The sequence below is a fragment of the Asparagus officinalis genome, chromosome 1 (assembly GCF_001876935.1).
Source record: "Asparagus officinalis chromosome 1, Aspof.V1, whole genome shotgun sequence".
Classification (NCBI taxonomy): domain Eukaryota; kingdom Viridiplantae; phylum Streptophyta; class Magnoliopsida; order Asparagales; family Asparagaceae; genus Asparagus; species Asparagus officinalis.
Window position 1 is genome coordinate 63,579,230 of NC_033794.1, and position 18,093 is coordinate 63,597,322.

The window sequence follows — 18,093 nt, forward strand, 5'->3', positions numbered from 1 at the left end:
CCTTGTATCTTTCTATCTATGGACAAATTTTCAAAACCAACCCATTTGATAAACTATTCCCAAAAAAAGACCCATTTCAGTTTTATTTGTAAAAACCGACCTGGTTTCAGCCTCAGCGCTGAAACCAGGTCGGTTTATGAAAAAAAAATTCCGAAACTTCACGGGAGTTCAACTCCCGTGAAGTTTTGTTATGTGAAAAAACTTCACGGGAGTTGAACTCCCGTGAAGTTTCGTAAAGTTTTTTAGAAAAACCGACCTGGTTTCAGCGACAGTGCTGAAACCAGGTCGGTTTCTCTAAATAAATCCCAAATGGGTCGTTTTTTGCAATTAGTTTATCAAATGGGTTGCTTTTGAAAATTTGTCCTTCTATCTATATGTAGCAGATTCAGTGTGAAGAGTTGGTATAGATTTTATGGGAGGAGAAGACCCAGCTCCCACTCGCTGGTCATTCGAGGTGAATAATTAAAATAAAATAAAAAATAGAAATTAGGTCCCAAAAAATTTCCCTACTTTGAGCTGGGATGTTGCTGCTCTACTTCGCTTTGTTGATCCCGATTGCTGTTGTAAATCTCGGCCTTGCTACTTTCTTTTTGGTGGGTCCTTTTTATATTCCCCCCTTTTTAATTATTATTGTTATTTTTTAATTTTTGAAGGTATTTTTAGTTGTTGTTGAAGTTGGATTTTGGAAATGAGAAGACCCATTTCTTACTATTAGCTGATTTTGATCTGTCTCATCTCTTCTTGTTGGCTTTTAGCTGTTGGTAATACAAAAATTGAGATTTCCCCCCTGAGAAATTGAATATGGGCTGTGTCTGTGTGCGACTTCTACCAGTTTGAGAACTTGCATTAGATTTCAGTGAACGGTGGATGCAAATTTTGAATTTTCTGCATTTGGGTTTTTTTTTTCTGTTTTAAAATCCAGAGTATTTATGCATTAAAACTGGAATTATCCCCCCAGATTTGATGCTTTTGGTCTTTTGGTTTATAATGTACTTATCAATTTGATACCTTTCTTAAGGAGTTGAAGAGAATTAATTACTGTTCATTGACTTTATTTCCCCCCTCTTCAAACATCTAATCCTAATTTGTAATACTTTTTTAACATGATCTTGTAGGATTTCAAGATGTTCTATAACTCAAGGTTTGGAAGGAAGAAGGAAGAAAATGAAGAGACAACAGAATCGAGGCCAGATGGCAATTCTAATGGTGCTGCCCACGCAAATGGAGGAACCAAGAACACACCAGAGTTAGCTGTCTTCGAGCAATTCGAGCGTCAGGTTTCAATTTGAATTCAAGAAACTTCAGTGTAAAATGCACACGCGTTATGGCGGTTTAATTAACTGTGTAGCTTTCTGACTTATTTTAGGAACGCCCAGGAGTCATTTCAAATGGAAATTTGGGGACACCGTAAGATTTCATTGAACATTTTACTTTTGGTAGCTAAGTTTCAACCTGAATGATGTTTTTTAGATGTGAATTTCGCAATTTCTGGTGAATTCTTTCAATTTCTGGAAACCTACATTTGGTGTAATCTTAAGTTGTGTTTGATTAATAAATGGGTGTTTGTAGTGTAAGGATGATGACTTCTTGTGTCGGGTATTTTCGCACATTTTTGATGTTCACACTTCTTTTATTCCCCCACGAAGAAGGATTTCTGAAGAATCAAACCATTATATTAGCGTTTAAATGTTGTGGAACTATCTTTTCGGCATTCTTTTTTTGTGAATTGAAAACTTTTGCAGGCAAAGGCCCCTACTTCCGGAATTTGATTCTGCAGAAACACGAACTTTGGCAGAGACCTTGTGCAGGTAACTTCATTAAGGATTGTCACCCTTTAGGTGGTTCTGTATGTCTAATTTAAATTATCTAACTGTTGACTTTGGTGTATCTACATAGAAAACCATTACAATTGTTTCTCATCCATGTTCTTCTACAGGGATATTATCCGTGGTAGCCCAGATGTGAAATGGGAAAGCATCAAAGGGTTAGATAATGCAAAAAAGCTTCTTAAAGAAGCAGTAGTCATGCCTATAAAATACCCAAAGTAAGTAATAACATTTGCGTGAGCTTACACTGACACTATATAGCTGTGCTGACATTTGGATGCTAGGAATTATAGTCTATTCTTAAATTTGCTTATGTTACATTACAATTATTGACATGTCATGGTTGTTACTTAAGCTTCTCAATTTTAAATCATAAAACTTTGAGATGGATTCTTATTATTCGTATTTGTTATCTAGGTACTTCACTGGCCTTCTTTCACCTTGGAAAGGTATCTTACTATTTGGCCCTCCAGGTACTGGAAAGGTTTGTACCTGAAAAACACGAGTCTTGGTAGAATCATTTCCATTGATTACTTTATGTGAAGTGCATGCCCATAGTATAATTTAGTCTTGATATATCTGTGAGCCTCCATGTTTGTTTACATGGGATTTTCTGTTTTCTAGATCTTGTATTACCAAATTTTCTGTGGAAGCAATCCTACAGTGTTTGATATATACATTTGGAATGCAGAACTTGCTTCATGTTAGAGCATCATAATTCCATATCTTGATGAGAATATTTACCTTGTATTCATGGCATACATTGATTTGAATGATTTGGATAGTGATGGCAGTCTTACTGAAGAGTTTTTTTATGATAAAAACTAAATTTCATGTAAATGGCAAAGGTCCAACTTCACATAGTTTGCTCATTTTTGTCAAGCCTTCCTTGCTGTACACATGAGATGGGCTTATAGCTATTTTATATGCATAGTTTGCTCATTTTTGTCAAGCCTTCCTTGCTGTACACATGAGATGGGCTTATAGCTATTTTATATGTAGTACATGTATTGTTATCAGTTGCCTTCCTTGCTGTACACATGAGATGGGCTTATAGCTATTTTATATGTAGTACATGTATTGTTATCAGTTGCATTTCATGTAGAATAATGCATTCATATTTCTCACTGCAATAGTTTTTTCGAATTTGCCTGTAGCTTCAGTATTTTTTGCCTATTCAATCCATGTACTGGAATCTGTATCTCCCTTTTACATGTTCATCATGTCAAATATGCTACATATTCTAGCCTATGAGCTATGCTAATTGCTTTTATTACTACTTATATCAGACTATGCTTGCAAAAGCTGTGGCAACTGAATGCAAGACTACATTTTTCAATATTTCAGCCTCATCAATTGTGAGCAAATGGCGAGGTATGAACATAATTTCCTTTTACTTATCCCTTTCAATATTGTCATTTTATCTGTTAGTTCACTTGCAGAATTTAACTTTCGTTCTGTTACATTATTGTGTTTTCCTAGATGCTAAGCAGTTAATCATGTACTTGCATTTTTAAAAGAAAACTCATGTGATGGCCAATCTTTGCCTCGTGCAGTTATAATTCCTTATATACCTAGTTTTCATTTATTGGAAAATGACGATGGAAGTTAGTCAGCAAATGGTTAGTTAGTAGTTAGCATTATGTCACTTTTCACATTGCATAAATCATTGTTGCAAATCTGCAGGTGATTCGGAGAAGCTAGTAAAAGTGTTATTTGAGCTTGCAAGGCATCATGCACCATCTACCATATTTCTTGATGAGATTGATGCAATCATTAGTCAACGGGGCGAAGCTCGTAGTGAACATGAGGCTAGTCGTCGTTTGAAGACTGAACTTCTTATACAGGTAATATTGTCTGTTTCTTTACATTGTTATTATTATTATTTGAGAAAAAGCATCTTTTTCTGCTCCATATTAAATTTTGTAGTGCAGGGAGGCTTGTCACATGTCAACTTCATTTTTTTGACCAAGTTTAAGAAATAGGTGTTAAAAGTTGACACATAAATGAGAATCTCAATGAATAATTGCCCAAAGTTGACGGTTTTAGTATCATCATGTAATAATCTTGTTAACCGGACAAAAACTCCAGACCGCCATATAAGTTGTTAGAAGCTATATTTCATGTACAGTGCAGTGATGCTTTCTTATAAGGGAAGGCTAAACTCACCAACGGGCCTAGGCTAGCATTATTTAATTGTAAGACATGCATTTTTGTTATTTTCTTGAAATTCATAATTATGAATTTCAATGCAGATGGATGGTTTAATGAAGACAAATGAGCTTGTCTTCGTGTTAGCAGCAACTAATCTACCATGGGAATTGGATGCAGCTATGCTCCGGCGCCTTGAGAAGCGGGTATCCTTTGCTCATATGTTACATGCATGCTTTAAAGATTATAGGGGTTTCTATATTATTTTAAGTATTTCATATTTTGAAGTCCCTCAAATAATTGAAATTGCTATTATGTCCCACAATTCTTAAGTTATTGTGAAATTAGCCCCTAATCATTGAAATTGCTATTTATGTCCCCCAATTCTCATAAGTCCTTTCAAGTTAATCCCTCTAATTTCTACTTCTATTCTTGTTTGGAGGTACTAATTTCACAGTAACATACAGATTGTGTGTTCTGATATAAATTTCAATGATTTGAGGAACTAATTTCAAAGTAACCTAAGAATTGGTGACCTATAGCAATTTCAGTGATGTGACAGACTAATTTTAAAATATGAAAGGTTTAAGGTATTACTATTGAAAAAAGTGAAGATTATATAACAAAGCTATTAGTTTCATATGCTATCTTCTTTTTTATCTTACTGGAAAATTTTCACCTTAAAGTTTTCCTTGTCTGTGTTATACCAGATTCTTGTACCTCTTCCAGAACCAGAAGCAAGACAAGCAATGTTTGAGGAACTTTTGCCGTGTGTCCCTGGCGAAGAAGAGATTCGATATGATTTTCTGGTAGAAAACACGGAGGGTTATTCTGGTTCCGATATCCGCTTGGTATGCAAAGAAGCAGCGATGCAACCTCTTAGGAGGTTAATGTCGGTTTTGGAGCGACAAGAGGAAGTCGTGCCTGATGAGGGTAAGTGCTGTTCTTGATGATTTTTTCCAATAGATTATACAACCTTCTAGCAGTACAGTTATTGCCATAGTGTCTTGTAGGCATTTGAAAATTCTAATTTTATAACTCTATTGAAATACCCTGAGCTTTTTTTTTCATTTTTTTGCTAAAATACCATGATTGAGTGCATTTAGTCCAAGTTGTCTTGTGTTTTATACGTTGCATGTTTTGAAAAACTTTGCGGCTATGCACTTAAATATAGCTTCTATATTACCCTCTTCTCCTCAACTATTTTCAAGAGTAGTTTAGACCTTTTACCCTTCATGTTAACGCCGTTTATCACAATCTCCATTAGTTTAGGGTAGATTTGGGCAAATGTTCCCAACCACAAGGGGTTTTCTCTAATTTAAAAACACCACAGTTTATTTGGTTGCGAAATTTACTCCTAGAAGTAACAACATACATATAGTAGCATCTTATAAATAGTAGTGCCCCAATGTATTTGTATATGAGCTTTGCTACTTTTCTATGTATATATAGTTGTCTAACACTCATTTAAATGAAGGACAAATTTTGAAAACCATCCTGTTTAGAAACATAATTACAAAAAACGACCTATTTGCAACTTAATTATCACAATCGACCCAGTTTCAGCCAGTTGGGTTAAACTGGGTCGATTTTGATAAAAAAGTCACGAAACTTCATGGGTCTTTAAGTCTTGTGAAGTTTATGTGAACGTGGGGCGTGGGGGCCACACCCACCAAGTGAAGCAGCAAGCAGCAAGTGTGAACGAACCTAGCCCACGCGAGGTACATGTGCATCAGGTACATGTGCAGTGGGCGGTTTTCTTTTCATGGACGTAGTGATAGCCCACCCGAGGTTGAAGTTTATAAATACCAACACGTTTCCCCTGGGTGAAGTGAAAAAGAATTTGGCTGTGGTTTCTTCGGTTGTGCGAGCAGGGGCGAAAAAGCGGCTACAGTGGCGTGAAAAGAAAAGTGCAGAAAAAAAACTGCAGAGGCTTTTCGGTTGTAGCAAGGGTTTATGCATCCCTTTGGAAGAGATATTTGTGTGAGATTTGAGAGCTTGTTTGAGGTTTTTATTTGTGAGATTTTGTGTGATTGTAAACCCTATTTGTGTTCTCTCTCTAATAGTAAATCTCTCCCCTCCTTGCCCCGTGGACGTAGGTAACTTGTCGAACCACGTTATATGGTTTATCTTGCTGTGATTTGTAATAGCTTATTAGGTTCCCTCGACAAGTCAGTCTTAGAACTGATGAGAGGAAGAGTGTATATCCCACTTTGTTGAGATATATTACTTTCGATTCTTGTTTCCTTTGTGAAACACGTATTTAGTTGTGATCTTACTCTCTTGTTGTGCACCAGAAGTGCTGCCGAAATTTTCGCTACGTACAACAATTGATATCAGAGCTCAGGTTTTGGCTTGGGGCTTGTTCGAAGGATTCGCTGAAGGATTCTTATTTGAAGAGTTAGATCTACAATATTGGTGAAACAAGCACATCGGGATCGTCTCTTACGAAGACGATACAGAGTCTGAGCATCAATAACATAAAGATTGATGTTCCGAAGTTCGACAGCAAGATCAATTTCGGATTGTGAATGTGTCAGGTGATGGATGTCTTGGATGCATAGAATTTGGAGGAGACTCTTGAGTTACAAGAGAACCCGAAGATATGGAGGACAATGTTTGGAAGAAAATGATCAGTAGGGTTTGTGGAGTTATTCGGTTATGTTTAATGCCGGATCTTATTTATGATGTTATGAACGAGACATCGGCGAAGAGATTATGGGAAACGTTTAATGAGAAGTATCTTACTAATAGCATTGAGAATCGGCGTCACTTGAAGAAGAGTTTTACCAGTTCAAGATGAAGAGGGGAGTTTTTATTAGGGAGCATGTAAATAACTTCACGAAGCTACTTTCTGATATGGCCAATGTGGACATCATGATTAAGGATGAAGACAAGGCGATGCTACTTTTGTGTCCGTTGCCGGAGGATGATTATGGTACGTTCGTTCTCACTATGATCAATGGAAGAATTACTGTTAGTTATAAGGAGGTGATCTCAGCATTGATAAATTATGAGTTGAGGAAGGGTGATGATGAACCCTCCGAGAAGACATCAGAAGATGCATTAGCAGTTTGAGGTCGTGATCCAAACCGTCGTCAGCTCAACCGCTCAAAATCGAAGAATAGAGGTGGTCATAACTTTATTGGTAGGAATCAATGTCACTTTTGTAAAGAAGAGAGACATTGGAAGATCGACCGCCCAAAGTTAAAGGATAAAACCGGGAAGAATAAAAAAAAAGTTGAACAAACTTCGAAAGTGAATGTTATCAAGACTAGTGGCGACAATTCAGATACGGATTTTTCAGGCTATTCTTGCTCTGTATTACCGTAAATTTCTTACGCTGACTCTACGAAGTGGATGATGGATTCTGGTGCTACATATCATATTTTTCTTAGGAGGGATTGGTTCTTCAGCTTTGAGGAGTTAGAAAGAGGGGATGCCGTGCTTATGGGTAATGATCATGTATGCCTTATTAATGGTATTGATACAGTTCAGATCCGCATGTGTGACTGGGTGACTCGGGAGCTGAAGGAAGTAAGGTTCGTGCCGCAGTTAACGAAGAACATTATTTCACTTGGAACTTTAGAGGCAGCTGATTATCGGGTGATTTTGGAGAATACAACTCTGAAGGTCACGAAGGGGTCCATGGTGATGATGCGAGGTGTCAGGGAAAACAACATATACAACTTGAAGGGCAAGACGGTTATAGGGGATCTGGCAACTTCTATCACTACAGAGTAAGACACTACTAATTTATGGCATATGCGTTTAGGACACTGGTGATAAATCCCTACAGGCATTGGCAAAACAATGGCTATTGAAAGGTGCGAAGACTTGCAAGATGGAGCTGTGTAAGCATTGTGTATTAGGGAAGAAGACGAGAGTGAAGTTTGACATCGCTATTCACAATAACCAAGGTATATTGGACTGCATTCACATAGACGTTTGGGGCCCTTCCAAATATACATCACTTGGTGGGCTAACTATTTTGTCACTTTCATTGACGATTATTCCAAGAGAAATTTGGTATACCTTATGAAGCATAAACATGATGTCCTGGATATTTTTGTGGAGTGGAAGAAGAAAGTGGAGCTGTAGACATGTAGAAAGGTGAAGACTCTTCGTTCAGACAATGGAGGAGAGTATAAGAGTGATCCGTTTCTGCAGTTTTGTCGGGATCACGACATTAGACGACACTTCACAATACGCGAGACACCGCAACAGAATGGGGTGGCTGAGAGATTAAACCATACCTTGCTGGAGAAGGTGCGATGTATGATGGCGCAGAGTGGATTGCCAAGATCCTTTTGGACCGAGGTGTTGGTTTATGCGAGCCATCTCGTGAATAGGTTGTCGTGCACTGCGATACAGGAGAAGACTCCTATGGAGCGTTGGTCTGGTTCGGTGGCTAGTGACTATGAGGTGCTTCGGATATTTGGGTATCCAACTTATTACTATGTCAGTGATGATAAATTGAATCAGAGGGCAAAGAAAGCAATCATTATGGGCTTTAGAGGAGTAAAAGGCTTCAAATTGTGGGATCCATAGGACAAGAAGATAGCTATTAGCAGAGATGTTACATTCGACGATGCGTACATGATGAGACCTCAAGTCCCTCAGCAGGTGAGGGAGACCAGACAAGAGGGATATCGCAGCAGGTGGAGGATGACGTGACTCCACCCACTCCAGATAGTATTGTATCCATTGAGGTTCCTACAGAGGTGACACTGGAAGGAGATGAGATGGCAGTCGAGCAATTAAAGGATATTATGGATGGTGAGACTCAGGAGTAGGGTCATGCTCAGAAGTCCATTGCAGCAAACAAACCGAGAAGGGTGATTCGTCGGCCAACTAGATATAATGATATCAAGGTTGCATATGCCTTATCAGCAGAGGTCGTTGATGATTTGGTTCCTTCTACATTCAAGTAGGCAGAGTCTAGATCTGATTCGATTAGGTGGAGGGAAGCTATGGAGGAGGAGATGTGCTCTCTTCAGAAGAACCATACTTAGAAACTTGCGAAGCTACCGAAGGGTAAGAAGGTTATTGGAGGCAAGTGGGTGTATGCAAAGAAATAATGATTTTATATTGGGGACATTCGGTACAAAGCCAGATTTGTTGCTAAGGGTTATGCACAGCTTGAGGGCGTTGATTACAACGAGGTATTCTCACCTGTTATAAAGCATTCGTCAATTAGGATTCTGTTGGCATTGGTGGCACAGCTGGATTTGGATTTGGTCCAGATGGATGTGAAAACAACCTTTCTACACGGAGATTTAGATGAGGAGATCTACATGACACAACCTATAGGGTTTAAAACTGCAGGAAAAGAGGAATTAGTGTGCAAGCTGAAGAAGTCTCTTTACGGATTGAAGCAATCATCGCGACAATGGTACAAGAGATTCGACGGTTTTATGATTGGCCGAGGGTACACGAGAAGCCCATATGACCCATGTGTTTACATGCACAAGCTACAAGATGGTGAGTACATCTATTTGTTATTTTATGTTGATGATATGTTTATTGTCTTTAGAAATTCTTCGGCTATTCGAAAGTCGTAAAAGGAGCTGTCATCCGAGTTTGAGATAAAGGATCTTGGAGAGTGTGGGCTATATAAAAATCACCACAGATAGTCAATCCCCATCAAACACCGATGATGGAAGTTACAATCTGAAGACTTCCAGAAGGTTACAATTTGAAGACTTTCACGTAGAAGGTTACAATCTGACGACCTTCGCAACAACTAATGAAAGCTCTAATTCAACAGCCTTCACAATTAACATCAGGAGTTACAATCTGATGACTCTCATATTTTTAAGGAGCCAAGACGAAGGTTACAATGTGACGATCTTTGCAAACGCTCTAGCGAAAGAGACTACAAATCGACGGTCTCTTCATATTAAAACGCAGATATCTCTCAAACCGTAAGGAATTTGGCAAAACTGACGGAGCAAACTGAACCCTATGGGGTTAGTTTGGTCGGCTCCGTCTCGTCGAGATAGCCGATTTTCATATATAATTTGTTCAATTCCGACTTACGGTTTGAAAGTTATGACCTGTTCTTCGTAGCAAGTTATGTTCTGAAGTCCGTCTGCAAGACTGGATTTCGTCAGAACATCGGACGTAGCCTAAAGCTCGCCGAGCCCACCTATGGCTCACATCTGCATCCAAGATTCAAAACGCAGAGGTCGTGCCTGCGTTCCAGATCCAAAACGCAGAGGTCGTGGCTACGTTCCAAACTCAAAACGCAGAGGTCGGGGCTGCGTTCCAAACTCGAAACGCCAAGGTCGTGGCTATATTCCGGAGCCAAAACGCAAAGTTCATCTCTGTGTTCCAACTCTGCGTTCCAACTCTGCGTCTCAGGTCCAAAACGCAGAGTTCATCTCTGCGTCTCAACTCTGCGTCTCAGGTCCAAAACGCAGAGTTCATCTCTGCGTCCTAACTCTGCGTTTCAGATTTACAACACATCGCGGCCTGTGCGTTCAGCCACCCAAAATAGGCCCAACTCTGCGTTTTTAGTCTAAAACGCAGAGTTCGGGCCCAGAACGCTATTTTCGGCGTTTGACTCGTTCAAACACGAACCGAACAGTTCCAGGAACCGTTTTTTCCCCAAGATTTGAGGGATTACCGCCCCACTTAGGAGCGGATTAAGGGGGCAGTTATCACCCTTAATCCCATATAAATACGAGAAACTCAATTGAGTTAAGGGATCGGATTTTGTCTCATCAACGGAGGGAGATTCGGTCAAGAGCGGGCTTGGTTGATCGGAGGCTGGCTTTTTGGATCTGAAGCTTGGCAGCAAAGAAGAGCCTTCATCATTCGGCTGGGATTTTGGAGATCGGCAATAGGAGCTTCTTCATCCTTGGTTTATAACCGACTTTCGGTTAAATCAACTCTTTAATAGAGTTTCAAACTCGTTCAGAGTTATCAACTTCGTTCAGAGTTATCAACTCGATCAGAGTTCAAAACTTGCTCTGCAAGTTCTTTTAAAACTCGCTCTGGGTTATTAACTCGTTAAGAGTTATTTTCAAACTTGTCACGCAAGTTCTCCACAACGTCAAATCGTAAGGAGAAGACCACGTTCCAGTGAAGCAAAACGTCGGATCGTCAACGGAGAGCAAACTCGACGCGAGCATTCGAGTGAGGCACTTCATCGCCACCGTAAAGAACCCAGAATTAAACAAAGGGGAGAATCCAGATCATTCTCCTCTCTTTTGTAATCAGGAAATTTAATTGTAATGGAGATTAAAGGAATACAAGTCAAATTTTCTTTCGTTTTTTTTTACTGCAAAATTTTTCACAAACAGAGAGGCGAAGAAGATATTGGGTATGGAGATCGAGAGAGACAGGACGAAAGGGAGATTGAAGGTAACACAAAGGAGTTATATGCAGAAGATGTTGAAGAAATTCAGCTTTGATGGCAATGCAAAGGCAGTGACCACTCTATTGGCTCTCCACTTTAAGCTTTCAACTAAAATCTCGCCTGTTTTAATTAAGGACAAAGAATATATGTCGAAGGTTTCATATGTCAGTACGGTGAGTAGCTTGATGTATGCTATGATGTGTACGAGGTCAGATTTGTCACAGGCCGTGAGCATGGTATCCAGGTACATGCACGACCCAGGGAAAGGTCATTGGGAGGCCGTGAAGTGGATTCTACGGTATATCAAAGGTACCGTTGATGTTGGTTTGATTTTTCAGAAGAATGTGAAGACAGGATATAATTGTATTGGTTACGTGGATTCAGATTATGTGGGGGATCTTGACAAGCGTCGGTCTACTTCAGGATATATGTTTATATTAGCAGGAGCACCGGTATATTGGAGATGTACACTTCAGTCTACAGTGGCTCTCTTTACTACAGATGCGGAGTATATGACGGTGACTGAAGCTGTGAAGGAGGCTTTGTGGTTGTGTGGATTGTTGGAAGACTTGGGGATTGCACAGGAGACAATTCGGGTGTATTGTGATAGCATGTCGGCTATCTATTTGGCAAAGAACCAGGTCTATCATGCACGCACGAAGCACATTGATGTCAGATTCCACTTTGTTCGTGATGTTTTGGATGACAATGATGTCATATTGGAGAAGATCCACACAAAGGACAACCATGCAGATATGTTGACCAAAGTTGTTTCAGGTGTTAAGTTCGGTCATTGTTTGGAGCTTTTGAACATTCTTCGGTGTTGACGCCTTTGGAAGCCATTTGGGTGAACTACGTTCGGCTTAATTCATTGGGCAAGAGGATACGTAGGCAGTTATGTTTGATGCAACCAGTTTGGAGTAGTTGATTTTGATGAGGGTGAGATTGTTTGGACACTCGTTCGGATTCCCGACTTGTTGTGGATTGAGTCTGTTGTCGTGAATTAACTTCACGACGTACTGGACACAACAAGCGGGATATTTAGTTGCTTTGGTATCGGCTCAGTTTTAGAAAAACTTCGCCGAAGTGAATAATTGTGAACGTGGGGCGTAGGGGCCACACCCACCAAGTGAAGCAGCAAGCGGCAAGTGTGAACGAACCTGGCCCACCCGAGGTACATGTGCATCAGGTACATGTGCAGCGAGCGGTTTTCTTTTCGTGGACGTGGTGATGACCCACCCGAGGTTGAGGTTTATAAATAGTTAAATACCAATGTGTTTTCCCTAAGGTGAAGTGAAAAAGAATTTGGTTGTGGTTTCTTCGGCTGTGCGAGCAGGGGAGAAAAAGCGGCTACAGTTGCGTGAAAAGAAAAGTGCAGAAAAAAAAACTGCAGAGGCTTTTCGGCTGTAGCAAGGGTTTGTGCATCACTTTGGAAGAGATATTTGTGTGAGATTTGAGAGCTTGTTTGAGGGTTTTATTTGTGAGATTTTGTGTGATTATAAACCCTATTTGTATTCTCTCTCTCTCTAATAGTAGATCTCTCCCCTCCTTGCCCCGTGGACGTAGGCAACTTGCCGAGCCACGCAAAATAGTTTGTCTTGCTATGATTTGTAATAGCTTATTAGGTTCCCTCTACAAGTCAGTCCTAGAACTGATAAGAGGAAGAGTGTATATCCCACTTTGTTGAGATATATTACTTTCGATTCTTGTTTCCTTTGTGAAACAGGGATTTGGTTGTGATTTTACTCTCTTGTTGTGCATCAGAAGAAGTGTTGTCGAAATTTCCGCTGCGCACAACAATTTAAGCCCTCGTTAAGCAAGGTGATTAGGAGGCATATAAGTTCACGGGACTTGAAGTCCCGTGAAAAATTTTTATTTGGCCAAACTTCACGGGACTTGAAGTCTCGTGAAGTTTCAGCTGTATGTCTTCATCCTTGACTTCCAAAGCTAATCTAAGGTTAGACTCAATCTCCATCCTCTCAGATGGCTCTCTATCTTTCTCAGCTATCATCAGCTCGGTCTCCTTGAGCCTGTTATGGATACAATCCCTGGTCACCAACAGGTCAGAAAGCCGCCTCTCACGATCGTAGTTGCTCGCAACAAAATGATGAATGTTGTTGCTGGTGTTCTCATGAGTCTCCTCTTGTTGTTGTCTTTGTTGTTGTTGCAAGAACTTTAAGCATCATTCTAGCTGTATTGTGGCCAGCTCGCAGAATCTAAATTTCTCGTTCAACCGCACCAGATCTCCTTCTTTTGAGCAGCTATTTTTTGTAGGCATTCTCCATTGTAGAGTTTACGATCCCCATCATTATAGAGTCAGTCAACATGCCAGAAGCCCTCAGTCTACCATCTTGAAAATTTACCTGAAACTTCACTGGACTTGAAGTCCCGTGAAGTTTGGCCAAATAAAAACTTTTCACGGGACTTCAAGTCCCGTGAACTTATATGCCTTCTAATCACCTTGCTTAACGAGGGCTTAAACTTCACGGGACTTGAAGTCTCGTGAAGTTTCGTGATTTTTTTTATCAAAATCGACCAAGTTTCAGCCAGTTGGTTGAAACTGGGTCGATTTTGATAATTAAGTTGCAAATAGGTCGTTTTTTGTAATTATGTTTATAAACAGTATGGTTTTCAAAATTTGTCCTTAAATGAATTATGTACCATTTTATTCTAATTGATTATCACCAAACTTGGTATGGATTTCAGAGTTACCGGCAGTTGGTCCGGTGACACCCAAAGATATAGAGGCAGCCCTGAAGAACACAAGGCCATCAGCCCATCTCCATGCTCACCGCTATGAGAAGTTCAACGATGATTACGGCAGTCAGATTCTTCATTGATGAGTACTCCATCTTATGCCTTTTGTTGATGAATTTTTCATAGTTGTTGTAGATTATAGTTGGTGCATGTCTCTGTGAATGATGGGCATTGATGTTTTAACAAGTGTAGCATCTAGTTTATCAACTTTTAAACTTGTATTGCAGTGAGAGGCATCGACAACTTATCCGTGGCTGAAGAGTGGTGATTGTGGTTGGGGTTCAAAAATTTCAATTTATTAATAAAGCAGGCTATTGCTTATGCAACTATTATGCATTATACCGTGTTCTTTTTGTGTCAATGGAGATTGTTCATACGGAAATATGGGTCGATTACCCCATAATTCTTCTAGTTCCCTTACCCCTTCGAGATTGTCATATAAATGCACTTTCAGTAGTCAAAGATTCTATCTGTTAATGTCCGAGATGAGAGTGTGATAGATTTCAAGAGATCTATAGTAAAAGGAATGCACCTGCCATTAATCCTATATATAAAATAACATGACCAAAAAAAAAAAAAAAATCTTGGCATTAGCATATATACAAGGAATGAAGCTAGACTGCACCACTGTACATCATAGCAAAGCAATGGACCACTGTAAAGACTCCATAGAACTATATCTATATACACTATATACAATGTCAATGAATCAATCCTATTATACAGAGCAAACTACATCTATATATACACTATACAATGTCAACGAATCAATCCTATACAGAGCAAACAATACGTATCGTTTCCTTTCCAGATCCTGACCCATCTGTACATACATACTGTACAAAAACAACAAGCAAGAAGAGTAGAAACAAAGGCGAAAAATCCCAGACAGCAAGGAGGAAAGAAGGATACAATCAAACACTAACTACTGTAGCCAGGTTACTCCCTGTGACCTTGCTCGATTCTCGTCAAGCGAAACCGCCATGGCCACCATCATTTGCTCCTCCAAACTATCAGGAAATAGACGAGTTGCATATCCCATGCCTCTTTCACTCACCTCATGGTTAGTTCTCCAGTCAGAACCAGAATACTCTCTCGGTGAGGACTTTCTATTGTTTAATAACTTTTCGGTCCAGCTCTCTGGAATACTACTCACTAGCTCATTCTGTACTCTGGTAAGCGAGCTGCTTGAGGAGTTTATAGAGTCTGCTGAGTCCCATGCTTCTGGTGGTGATGTTGCGGATGGGGTATAGAGATCTTGTGAGGACGTTTGCCTCGGAAAATTTCTGCTGCTACTGGGAGCATTGTTCTCGGTTCCTTGGTCCTGATTAAATAGAAAAAAAATTTACCAAATGAATTTGAGATCTTGCTATATGCAAACATAAACTTCTTTGGTTCTTTTACCGAATAATTTCTTTTCCCTTTAACAGCCGGTAAGGCATGCTTCAATTTAAATGGAAACGAAGAAAAGTACGTCTCCTTGCCGCATGCATAAAATATATAGTCTGTATTCGCTACAACCAGACATCTGCGATGACTTGAGAAACCTAATACTGTTTAAATGATATGCTCCTTTACAAATTTTAGGGCAAAATAATGACCTCCTACTGGGTTTTTTCTTTTTGTTACTATGGTTAAATAATGGGAAAATAAATGTAATATTACCTCGGTCGGAAGCCATGTTGGTTTGTAGACCATTGTGTCATCAAGATCCATATCAAAGATATCTTCCCTGCAATTACGTAGTAAATTACTAATGATGAGAGAGATATTTTACCAGAGCTTTGCGAGCCTGTTACATACTTAATATATTTTCCAGTAATTTGCAAACAAAAGGTTGGGTATTCTAAGAAAATTAGAAAACAAACGTGGAGAAGCTGATAGGGAGGCAACATTATTCGCATTATCATTGTAGTGCATAATTATTTGGAAAATAAATCAAGAAAAAGCATGCATAGGGTGACATATTCGGAATTATCGATTATGAAGAGGAAAAAAAAGCTAAATTAGATCTTTCTCCATTTATGGTTCATTTCCGCTAAATCTCCCTGACTTTTCACTGTTTATCAAATAACCATCCTACGTTTTTGAATCTTGTCATGGAAACTTCCCAAAGATTTTCAGAAATATAACTCCCGCTCCTTTCAAAATAAATTGTCAAACAAAACCGTAACCGTTCTCTGTGCCATTTTTCCTTACTAATAATATACCCCTTTACTCTTTACACATATTAGTTGAATAATGATTAGTAACTAGTAATAAAAAAGATGGTTTACGCTTTACATAAGTTTCATAGGTTAAGCAGATTTATTCAAACATTAAACAACATCTAAAAAAAATTTACAGCTCAAAATCAAATAAAATCAATAAACTTGCATTCACGCAGACTACATACATGTTGTGCCTGGATTCAGAAACCCATGTATTTTCTGGTACGCTACATGAACCTGAGAAGAAATGAATTCATCATCTGGTTAGTTATGGAATTGTAAATGTAAGTGATACAAACATTACGTTCATAGAAAATATTTGTGCAGGGTAGAACCTCGATGACGGGAATTTGGTATGTATTGACATTCCACTTCCACTGTTGTGCTCGGCGAACTTATCTTTTTCTTCTTTCTAATTCTTTCTTCTTCATCTCGAATCTCTTGAACTTGCATCCTTATTTGTGCCTCTATTACCCTCTGTTCTTCCTAGGTATAGAAAGACGCACAATACACAGAATTAGCAACAATAGGTCACAGTCCAAAAAGAAAATTGTAGGCTATAATTAGACATGGAAACTCACAATTTGCTCCATCTTCTTCTCTTCTTTCGTTCTCGTGCCACGATATTCCACCAAATAGTTAGTAGTTTTGCAGAAAGGGCATCTTACGGTGTTAAGGACATCCTCAAATTTTCAACAAGGTTGAAGATCATAACTGCCATAACTTTTAATTGATGCATTTTAACCCTTCTCACCTCCCTCTGTTGTTAGATGAAACCTCCATTAAATTCTAATAATTAAATGTTACATTCATCAGTAATTTTGCCAACAACAATAACAAAACTAGCACATTATCGTTCGGAACTTTAACAAGTTACGGGGAATTAAAGCGCCTAAAGCTACACACTAGGGGACAATTTTTTTAGGTAAATGTTAGAAAGTTTTGGGGAACTTATCAAAAATATTACCGCGAAAATTCTGACTTTCGCTTAAGGTTATAGATGGCTAAAATCAGAATCTCCAACATCTATTTGGGTTTTCAACTGAAAAGTATACAAGTATGTAACCTAATTTAAACTTACAAGACCCATATCTGAAATCTCTTACTCGGACTCAATAACACGCGAACGATAACCAGAAGGATACTTTGCTGCTCTACTAGAGCGGGTCGGCTTTATCTGCAAGAAACACTCTGCAGCAAATCAAATCAAAACCAAAGAGAAACAAGGTCAAAATTTTTAACCAAACTAATCCCGGGAACTCCATTAACAACCAAACTCAACATTACCCAGTACCTGTACATATCAGTTTTCTGCAGCATCTCGAACGATTAAGACTCGGATAATACTAAAAAGAGAGGGGGGAAAAAAAGGAATGACTATAACTACATTAAAAAAACAAAGAAAGAAAGAAAAAAAAAATCCAAAAGTTGAAGGCAAGGAGAGATTCAATTACCAGAAAGCAAATGGGGCATTCATCGAGATGGGGGGCACGGCATTCATCGAGTCCAGGATAACAGGGAGCCAACTTTGAATCAAGAATTAGCTTTCTCAGCTGCTTATAATCAGTGTCTTTGTGTGGTGGGTACAGGCCTTGAGGCTTTGTGTACTCTTCATCTACAACTTGCCTCGTTAATCTCATCTTTCCAATTTTGTTCCCCATTTGGGGAATCTAGAGAGAAACAGAGAGAGAGAGAGAGTTGAAGGATTTCTCTGTGCTCAGAAACAAGGGTAATTTTTGTTTGCCTCACGTTAGAGCGGATCAGATTATAACGGTCAGGTTGT

At 39.2% G+C, this 18,093-nt stretch overlaps 2 protein-coding genes across 3 annotated transcripts; one reads left to right on the forward strand and one right to left on the reverse strand.

Annotated features, from left to right (window-relative positions):
- LOC109825127 (katanin p60 ATPase-containing subunit A-like 2) lies at positions 365–14,439 on the forward strand. Of its 2 annotated transcripts, XM_020391864.1 has the most exons (12): positions 392–593; positions 1,116–1,277; positions 1,367–1,407; positions 1,743–1,808; positions 1,937–2,044; positions 2,244–2,310; positions 3,116–3,200; positions 3,513–3,673; positions 4,082–4,183; positions 4,688–4,910; positions 14,050–14,186; positions 14,328–14,439. In XM_020391864.1, exons 1-11 carry the CDS (start codon positions 522–524, stop codon positions 14,181–14,183), a joined length of 1,221 nt encoding a protein of 406 aa, XP_020247453.1. In that variant the 5' UTR covers positions 392–521; the 3' UTR covers positions 14,184–14,186; positions 14,328–14,439. The 2 variants fall into 2 exon arrangements, with proteins under 2 accessions (XP_020247460.1, XP_020247453.1); XM_020391871.1 differs by having other exon boundaries at positions 365–454; positions 14,050–14,439.
- On the reverse strand, positions 14,748–18,032 carry LOC109842671. The gene is made up of 8 exons (XM_020411520.1): positions 17,765–18,032; positions 17,605–17,656; positions 17,456–17,501; positions 16,892–16,973; positions 16,646–16,796; positions 16,496–16,547; positions 15,766–15,832; positions 14,748–15,424 (listed from the first exon to the last, which is right to left on the reverse strand). Exons 1-8 carry the CDS (start codon positions 17,969–17,971, stop codon positions 15,026–15,028), a joined length of 1,056 nt encoding a protein of 351 aa, XP_020267109.1. The 5' UTR covers positions 17,972–18,032; the 3' UTR covers positions 14,748–15,025.